Source organism: Nelumbo nucifera, chromosome 1, assembly GCF_055504915.1.
Source record: "Nelumbo nucifera cultivar China Antique chromosome 1, China Antique-T2T, whole genome shotgun sequence".
Lineage (NCBI taxonomy): Eukaryota > Viridiplantae > Streptophyta > Magnoliopsida > Proteales > Nelumbonaceae > Nelumbo > Nelumbo nucifera.
In genome coordinates this window covers 122,362,073-122,372,697 of record NC_142649.1, presented here as the reverse complement: position 1 = coordinate 122,372,697, position 10,625 = coordinate 122,362,073, and the positions used below count along the sequence as shown (strand labels likewise).

At 38.6% G+C, this 10,625-nt stretch overlaps 1 protein-coding gene across 1 annotated transcript; it reads right to left on the bottom strand.

Annotated features, from left to right (window-relative positions):
- Window positions 1–3,440: 3,440 nt before the first annotated feature.
- On the bottom strand, window positions 3,441–5,372 carry LOC104611642 (peroxidase 51-like). The gene is made up of 4 exons (XM_010278785.2): window positions 5,009–5,372; window positions 4,647–4,847; window positions 4,343–4,508; window positions 3,441–4,005 (listed from the first exon to the last, which is right to left on the bottom strand). Exons 1-4 carry the CDS (start codon window positions 5,225–5,227, stop codon window positions 3,599–3,601), a joined length of 993 nt encoding a protein of 330 aa, XP_010277087.1. The 5' UTR covers window positions 5,228–5,372; the 3' UTR covers window positions 3,441–3,598.
- Between the last annotated feature and the right edge of the window lie 5,253 nt (window positions 5,373–10,625).

Below are 10,625 nucleotides of genomic sequence, written 5' to 3'. Positions count from 1 at the left end.
TTAATTTAGTTGAATTCATGAGTGTTCATGAGTGTTCGGTCATAGGCTATTTGGCCAACCAAATTGACTTGGTCAGGTTGGAGAGTTGGTTAGCTAAAACCGACTAACTTTTTGTGAAAACCGACCCACTCAAATTGTATAGGTTTGAGTTGATTTTTTTATTTGGTTAGTTGGTTCAAAAGATTTAAACTTACAAATTTAATTTAATTTTAAAAATTATATTGAAATTATTAAAAAATAAATTTAAAAATTAGATTTATGATATAAAACATTTTAGACTAAGAAATATGGGAAATTTCCCACTTTTCCATATTAAAAATTATATTTAAAATATAAAATATTAATATATATGCATGGTTAGGTGATTCAATTTTGGTTGGTTTACAAATGGCCAAAGTGAAATTGATTCAACTTGGTCAAATTGGGAAATTTTTTAACAAAAGCTGACCTAAAATAGTAGAAAACCGACCAACTTGGGTCGAGTTGATCGGGTTGGTCGGTTTCATCATTTCGATGAATAAACCTAACTGAAATTAATTATTATTATTTTTGTATTATAAAAAAATTATTAAAAGTAATATATACAATATGAATAATTATTAATTATTTAAAGAATTGAAAATATAAAACAATTGTATACTCTCATGTGATTCTATTAGGGTCATTTACTAGAACACATCTTATAGTTTTACATATTACTTAAACCCACCTTATAGTATTCATTTTATTAAAATATCCCATATATTTTTCAACTTATTTACTTAATCAACCTTTCATTAAGGAGTGTTTGTTTTTCCATTAGGCCCATGGTTTTTTATTTCAAAAATACCCTTAACACTTCTTTTGTACAAAAAACAAAATTAACCAAACATAGACAATAGAGTGGTTGCCCGTGTCTTATAAAGGGCAAAAATGGTATTTCTATTTTTATTTTATTTTGATTAAATTTATTTAAATGAACATTAGGGTCAACACTATCATTTTCCATTGTCATAAGATTGATTAAATCCATGAAACTACAAGGGGTATTTTAGTAAATGGCCATTTCTATTATTTAGCTTTCTCTTAATAAATCCCGTGCCGCTAGTATTATATTAATATATAGATAATAAATTTGTATATACTTTTTACAATTTAAAGTATAAAATTAAATTAAATTTTTAATTTGAAAAAATCATAATTTTATTAATTAATATAGGCAATGCCGAATGCTCTGCTCGGGCTTGGGCCTATACATTTATTATCAAGCCTGGGTTGAAGGCCAGGCAACTAAAATTGGGGACGGGATCAGCTGCCAATGGAGTGCGCCCCACAGCCCATCCCATCCGTGCATTGGAAGTATTTCCCATGACAAACACGGGAGATGTTCCTAGTGCACAGAGGAGATGGGCTGTGGGGTGCCTTTAGGGCACGCTCTGTGGGGAGCCGATCCCAACCACCCCAAAATGCTCTTATTACTTTGCTAAAAGAAACCCAGGTCAGACGGGATGCAGCCCATGATCGTCCCTAGCATATATCTGAAGTAAAACTTAATCCTTAAAAATAAGGTTCCGTTTGTTTTTCGGTAAGTTATGCACCTGGATAAGTGTTTCCCAGTAAAGACTTAATAGGATAAATACTTTTACCCATGTGTTTTTTTTTTTTTAATTTCCCATGTAAATAAGACAATAACTATTTTAGCCATAAAAATCCATTATTAAAAGTTGTATTTTTTGTCCCATTCAAGTGGTGGCAACCAGGTGAGAAAGTTATTTACAAAATGGGTATCACTTATTTAGAAAAATAAACTTTAATTTCATTGATCCCCATATAAATTTAATAAAAAAATATGGGTTTCTTGGTCAATAAGAATCAAAATGCCATTGACAAACTTTCCCCTTCTCAAAATCTGAAAAACGAATGCCCCCTAAAAGATAAATCATTCGTCAAATTGGAGCATATATAAAAGTTAGATTAGACTCTTAAGTCGTAACTTCGATGGGACTCTTTTTCTCGTTCAGGACTGTGGATCACCCGTTGATGCGGGATCATCTTATTGGGTGATACGAGGAAAGAATCATAAGGCCTCTCAACCAAAGTGAATTCATAGTTGAGTTGAGCTTGATGGTTTAATACTCCACTCAGCTCAGCTCAATTACACTCCTAATTACAATAATGTAGTCATGAATTTCTGGTCTAGTCATGGGGTTGTAACTGTGATCCATTCAATGAACCCTCCTGATTCTTGAGGGTTGAGACATGGAGCCGGTAGCAAGTTATGTAGCCTCGGACCACCATACCCATCCTGTGTTCACTGACCCAAGACGCTTGTTACAATATATATATATATATATATATATATATATATATATATATATATATATATATATATATTATGTAATACCACTCGACCAGGTACTAGTTGGGCCTCAATATGTCTGGCCTAGCCCAGACTTTGATGGTGCCTACAGGTTGCAGAGTACAGGCAGGCCTGGGCTGGGTAGTGACATGAAATCTATGCAAGCCCAGTTTTATCTGTGGCCTAGACTACGGTGCCCATTGTTGTCGTAACCTTAAAACTTCTTGCTGGGAGCTCTCAAGTTGCTCCTTGGCGTTGCTTGTTAGCATTCCACAACACATACATATTTTGGGAGCTCTCAATCAAGTTGCTCTTCCCAAACTAAGCCTTAATTTCAGCTTCGACTTAAAAGAATAACGTTATATGTTCCTGCTGGTAAAACATAAGAAATTGGCCAGACAAATCCGCTTATTTAATCCTGGGTCCTGGCTAGGGGAATTCAAAGGTGGTCTTCATGATGAAATAATGCACGCTGGTCGGTGCATGGATGGACGACTAGCACGTAATTAATGTACACAGAAACAGAATTCTGTGAATGTGGGTGGTTCTATGCATGTTTTTCCTCTATTACATTACTACTTGCCTTCACCTATGATCTTGTTGACTTAATTCATGGAGGAGACGAGTGAATGACTGAGAGAGTTCTCATCTGATTCTGATCATCTTTGATCTTTCTTTCTATGGCAACATTTTCAACGATGGATGCCAACTCTTGTATGGAGCGGGTCGCATGCAGCTGAGGCCTGAGGGGAGGGGTAACTCATTTATTTCCATTAGCTCTTATGAGTTATGACTTATGAGATCTCTGCCAGCTGGTCTCTCTCGTCTTGAAACAACGCCAACACCCTCCTCATCCTTTTTTTTTTGTGGTGAGCTTTGATCAACAACCCCATCCAATCAATTTGACTCCATTTCGTCCACATATCTAGAGAGAATAGTAACTAGGAGGAGGAATTCATGCCAATAGGACTTCAGTTTAGATTATCATGCCAGTTGATCCGGTTCGGTACAGGAATCACACCCAATTTATTAATTTATTGGTCAGACAACAAATAAAAACAATATCCAAAATACGAAAGTGGGGGAGGGGGGGTCCAATTAATTGTCCAAAATCCAAAATAGAACTAATTTTCGTTTTATTCTTTCTCTGTTCCTCGAAGATCAGTAGTTCCTACAAAGAAGCAAAGAGCAAACACTTTCTTTATTGGGTCCATCGGATCACAGCAGGCGTTTGATATTTTTTATTCTGCCTAGATCTGTCTAATTGAATGCTGCACAATCACTTCTGATGTTCCCTTGTGATCCGGTCTTGACACCAACCCGACCCAATTTGGTGATGGCCTTGATAAAGGCCTTTTGAAAAGCGGCCGAGTTGCTGGCCCAGGCATTCACGGTGGGCCTGGATCTAGCATCTGTGAAGAGGACCTGGTCCGAGGTAAAGAGTCCTATCCCCTGTTGGAGATTCTTGTAGTAGACGTTGTCGAATGTCCTGGGTGTGTTAGGATCCATGTTAATGGCTACGGATGGATCCACATTCTTAGGGCACATTCCTTGAAGCTGTGATGCATAGGCCTTGTTCAATGTAGGGTCCACCGGGTTCTGGGCGCTGAAGTTGTATATACGATTAGCGAATCTGCTACAATGAGAGAAGCCCACAGTGTGCGCCGCTGCAACATATATATACATATATACATAACTTATCCTTAATCGTTTACACTAATTTTTAATTTATAAATAAAGCCCAACTATTAATCAAACTAGCTAGTAGTTAAGTAATTAATTTTAATGGTGTTTTTCTTTCTTGTTAAAATAAATAAATAATTGATGGACCACTCTTGGATTTGTAATAACAACTAACAATTGGCTCCCGATAGCTAGGTTGATGATCCTTTTGAGTTTTGAGTGATTTAATTTGAAGTTGTTGGTTTTCACTTTTCATCAATCTATAACTATCATTTTATGTTTATCTTTCTAATGTATATCCTCCATAGAAATGTTACGTACCTGAGAGAGCTATCATGTCTATCTGAGTGAGGCCATTAGCAGCAAACAGGGAAGTGAGCTGCTTGAGATTGAATGTCGGTTGAGGCAGCTTCCCGTCGACACTTGCAGCGGTTGAGCTCAATCCGTCCAATCTTCCTAATTCGACTGCGTAAGACGGTCCCCCAGACTGTGTATTCCAATTAATTCAACCAACAAATTCAATTTTAAACAATACCTACATATGGTCTCCTGTCTAACAGCTGCTGAAATCTGAAGAAAAGTTTTAGAGCAAGACATGAACGATCAAACGTACGTACGTACGTACCAGAGCAATGACATCACGGGTGGCCATGGAAAGGATGTCCGCACAGGAGACCTTATTCTTGCAACTAGGGACGGCGTCCACAGCTGCCTTGGCCTTGATGACGGTGTCAAACCCGTCTCCGGCCAGCGACAGATTGTCCGGGTGGTCTTTCTCTGCCTGGTTGTTTTGCGTAGACGCAATAATAACAGAAGCATCACAGCCCTGTAAATCAATATACCAAATTGAGGTTATTAGGAGATAATCATCAGAGATTGTAATTAAATATCGTATATCTCACTGACATGGCATAGATTTTTGCCTTAAAATTAAAAACAACAACAAATGTAATGTTTAGCGTTTGTTTGATGGTATTTATTGGGGACCTGAACAAAGCAATCATGGAAGAAGAGACGAAGAGTTGCAGGGACGGTGACGAAGGTCTGTTGGAACTTTTGGGTGACCACATTTCTAACGATGGTTTCGACGTTGGGGCAGGTATTTGCATAGTAGTCTCGTCTAAGTTGAGCTGATCCCAGTTGAGGAAACAGACAGACGTGAAGCACGAGTATCCACACCACGGTCCGAACGTTGAAGACACCCATGATCTAATTCAGAATTCAGACAAACAAGCAGCAGATGGAACAAATGGTGGCTCTGAAGTCTGCAGCTAGAGAAGATGCTTGGAAGAAAGAATATATATATATAAAGGGAAGCTGAGTTTTGGTCATTTGCCAGTTGTCGAGAGTTGAAATCCTTTTAATATTCATAGATAGGAGTAGGTTTAATATAAAGCATGGAATAGGATTTAACTCGCGGACTTTGAAAGTGTCATCAGTGACAAGAAACAATGACAATTTTAGCATTAACTGCACCCCCATTGCCATGCTTTTGTTTCAGTTGATTACAGAAGCGTGTTCGGATTATTTTTCCGTTGACCACGCTCCTGCTTTACAATAACTCTACGTCAGGTAGGTAACCTGTAACCCTCACCAAGAGAGAGAGAGAGAGAAAACTTATAAAGAATATTACTCAAATTATTGACTATGATGTGGACTAAATACATATATATTAAAACTCTTCGTAGAGAGAAAATTAATAAATACAAGATGTAAACATGCATCCAAATTCATCTGCACCGTTCCATTGAAGATCCACCCCCTTGATTGGGCAAACAATCAACGTCATGGCTCAATTTCAACTGAAGGGGTAGTGAGAAGAATGAGTCAGCACTCGGTGGTGACTTGGACGTGATCGAAGAAGTCTTACCGGCGGCAACACAGATAAATGTGTTTTTATTGTTACGTTGTAATCACTAATCAGTGTGAAGAAGACTCGCAGTTCTCCCCCATTCGCTGACAGACAACAATAGAAGAATGGCCGTCGCCTCTCACCTTAATGAACACTCAATCATTTAAAAGAATAGATGGGGATGATAATCACGTAAAATCACCATTTTTTTTTTCTTTTCTGGACCAATGATTTCACCACAGTTCAAGTTCATCTCAAGGGAAAAAAAATGGAAAAAATACTTTTATAAACGTGCGAGCTTGGTGTTTTCAATTGCATATGAGATTATATAAAATGGAGATTTGGTTGGGCTAGTTCAACAATTAATAGTCTTAAAATCACAGTGATGATGATAAGAGTTTTCTTACAGGGAAACCAATATCGCCAAAGAATGAAAGCGGAAGATTCTTCCGTTCAACCTGTCTGCTCATAATAATCTTACATAAAAGAAAGAAATGTTTTTTCAAGTAAAAATAAAAATAGAAACATTTGCATATAAACACGCAAAGTGTATTAATGGAATAAAGGGCAGCAGTGTGCCTTTGAATTTTCGTTGGTGGTGGGATCCTCTTAGGGTTTTGATTTGCTCAAAAATTCAACCAGAGAGAAACAAATTCTTAGTTGCGTGAGCGCCCATCTCTCTTACAAACTCTTCTCTTCTTAACCTTTCTAAACATCATTTCAAAGGAGAAGGTGAGATATCAACATACAGCGATCGAGCTTTGAGTCTACTACTAGATCTATAACAAGTTAAGAACCAATTAGGTACAAAAGAAGCTGGCGTTAAAAGGTTGGATCATGGATGTTAGGAAGAAGGAATAGAGTTCAGAGGGGAGTCCACAGAAGACAGAACAACAACCTACCTACCTCTGTCCTCTATCCACTACAGTGCGTGTACAGTGCACATGCAAGCACACCGAATCAGCGATTTAACATCTAAGACTAATATGGATAAACTTTCCGAATTGATGGGCGACATACTACATTGATTTTAGCCTACAAGTCACACAAATTGTGTGTGTATACTAAGAAAATGTGATCCATGATGTAAACTACTTAGATAACTTGATTACTTATTAAATAGTAAGGAGAGGGGAAGAGGGTCCAAGTCCATCCAACATGGTGGTTTAGTAAAACAAATCTGCGTGGGATCCCGTAGCACACCTACCTGTTTTCTACTTTGCTTTGATTGGATAGATGGCTCCTTTGAATTTCTTGAGAGTAGACATACTGGAAGACGCCAACGACAACGACGACGAACGTCATATTTAAGATTTTTATTCACTTTGATAAGCTGTTGCAGTTGATCAGTTTCAGCTGACAGAGATGTGTTCCACCTGATAATTCAACATGCCACATAAACTGGATCTTAATACAATTTTTGCTGCTTAAACTTAATTTAGTAGGTATTTGGCATCCATGCCGTTGCTTCAGTACAGCACTGGTTGTTACATCGGTGCCCTGTCACTGTAGCGTTGGCAGCAACGGGCTGGAATCAAACGTTGAATTCGACGTTCCCTTAAACCATGCCTTCCCAATTTCCAAGGTGTGGTGTAAGGCAACATTTTCTTTTGAAAAAACGGAACCAAACATGAACCGTTTTCTAGGGCACTGCTTTTCCTGACATGGTGCCGATGTGGCATATTAGGAGCAATGATGCCATATCATCGATGGTTACCACATCATCAGATAGATATCAAGACTCCAACAGATATAGTTAATCTCTCTTATATTTTATCTAGGATTCTCTTCTCCTATAGATAAACTAGATGGATAATTCTTAACTTGTTGTAATCCATACTAGTTTGTGTTGTACTTGGAGTCTACTAACTCAGCTATATATTGATCATAGGGGTGGCAATTTTCCCCGTCCCTGACAGGTACCCGTGCTCCCCGACCCCATCGGGTCGGGGATGGGAGGTACCTTGGCGGGGTCAGGGTTCGGGATGGGGACGGGGAATGCAATCCCCGCCCCGACTCATCCCCGATTAATATTACATATTATATAAGTATAATAATTACTAATTTATTTATAAAACAGTAAAAACTATAAGTCTAAAACATAATTCGAAGAAATCAAGAAAACTTGAAAAGTTGGAAAACCCTTAACCCTCGACTAAACCAATTACCAGTCTTCATTCTTTTGTCTTTGACAGAGAAGACTCAAGAGAGGCGACTAAACCACAAAACCAATAAACCCTAGCTTCATCTTCGTTGCCGATTCATCAACCGCCGACTGCCAACTACCATCGCTGACTGTTGCCACTGCCCACTCGCCCGTCGGACATCGAACAGAGGAGAGGCCAGAGATTTGAGGAATAGACTTCGTCTTTGTCGCCAATTCACAGACCGCCGACCGTCGTCGCGGTCATCATCGCCGTCACTGTCACCCTTTGGACTCTCTCTCATCAGTCATCATCGACATAAACTCTCCCAAGTCCCAACGGTCCTCTCTCTCCTTCTTAGTTTCTGGGATTCGGGGATGGAAGGGGGATTCCTTTCCTCGTCGGGGATCGGGGATGGGGATGGGGGGGTGATTTGGGGGTCGGGGTCGGGGATGGGGAATGTACTCTCCGCCTCAAACCCGCCCTGTTGCCATTCCTAATTGATCATGGTTCTAGTGAGAATCATCAGCCGAACCATTCTTGAAGTTCTTCTCTCTTCATATTGTTTATTTCATACTTGGCATCAGATCCGATATCAACATGTCATCGATCAACATTTCAGCCAAAGGAGGTAGCAACAATCTTAGATCATTGGGTTCAGCTATAACTCCAGGAGTTGCAACAACAATGCTAACATCATGCATAACTTACCTATCAGGTTGAACATTGACAACTGTCTCTTATGGCATGCGCAACTTCTACCCATTCTCAGGACCCACAAATTAATAGGAATGGTTGAAGGAAAAACGCCCACTCCTCTTGAAGAGGTTGATGACCCAGAGGATCCGTCAAGGAAGATTCTCAACCTAGCATTCAATCAACTACAGAGACAACTTTAGAGTCTCAAGAAAGATACACTTTCTATTTCAAAATTTGTTAAAAAAGCGAAGGGTATTGCTAATAATCTCTCTGTTGTTGCTGAACATGTTTCAAAACAACATCTTGTTTTATATATTTTATCCAGGTTTGGACTTGAGTATGAATCGATTATTATTGCCATTACTAATTGATTTGATCTTGATAAATTAGGAATTTCTGATGTTATTGGTCAATTACATGATCATGAATCTTTGCTCTGTGATAAAAATCAATCTACCAAAACCGATGATCATGTCTCTGCTAATCTTGCTTTGTCCGGCAACAAGAACAACTCTCAGTAGCCATGCAATAATTTCTAGCGTCGCCGAGGTAGAGGCAGTCGTGGTGGTTACACTAATGGTCCTGGCCATGGTAGAGGATGTAACACCATTATCTGTTTGTTGTGCAACATCCCAAGCCATGGCGTATGGAAGTGTCATCGCCGATTTGATATTTCTTTTCTTGGAGGTGATCGCCCCACTGCTCCAATTCCTACCACTTCTTAACAAGCTGTGTTTCACACCGACAACTCTTCACAGTTCAATCCAGTGTTGTATTCTAACTCAGGACCAATGCATCACATCACCTCCGAGCTCGATAACCTTCAATTTCGATCAGACTATGGTGGGTCTAATCAGGTGAAATTCGGTAATGGAGCAGGTTTTCAAATTGAAAACATTGGTTCTTCTGTTATTTCTCATGGTGACAATCAATTTTATTTTCAAGATATTTATCATGTTCCATCTATTACAAAAAAATTGTTATCTGTCAGCAAATTTAGAAGAGATAACAATGTTATTTTTGAATTTCATCCCTCATTTTTTCTCTTAAAGGACCATATGGGAAGAGTTCTACTTCGAGGACCTAGTAAAGGTGGACTCTATCAGTTTCCTACTATAGCAAAAATTGATATGTCTTCACAATCTAGTATCCGTCAGCAAATTTACAAGAGATAACAATGTTATTTTTGAATTTCATCACTCATTTTTTCTCTTAAAGAACCATATGGGAAGAGTTCTACTTCGAGGACCCAGTAAAGGTGGGCTCTATCAGTTTCCTACTTCAGCAGAAATTGATCTGTCTTCTCAGTCTAGTAATGTCATTGCGTTTATTGGAGAGAAAGCTTTAGTTTGAGTTTGGCATCATCGACCTGGACATACTTCTATCAAAATTGTTCGTGTCATTCACAATTTGGTCTTCCCTACAGTGGTTCATGTAGTTCACAAGTGTGTGGTTCCTGTCAGCTAGGCAAAAGCCAACGTTCTCCACTTTCAACATCTTCTACTTCTTGTAGTCGTCCATTAGAATTAGTCTATTTTGATGTATGGGGGCCTTCCCTAGTAACTTCTAATAGTGGATTTAGATGTTATGTTTTATTCGTAGATGCTTTTTCTAAATTTTCTTGAATTTTCCCATGCATCAGAAATTTTATATATTTGATATTTTTCTCAAGTTTAAGAGGCATGTTGAAAATTTATTTAATGTAAAAATTAAGCTCTTTCAATCTAAATGTGGAGGAGAATACAGATGGCTCGCACAATACCTCGACTCGCAAGGTATTGGACATCGGCTTGCCTGCCTACACACTCATGAACAGAATGATACAATTGAATGCAAACACCAGCAAGTGATAGAGTCCACCCTCACTTTACTGACATCCTCATCTCTTCCTCAGAATTTTTAGTCCGAT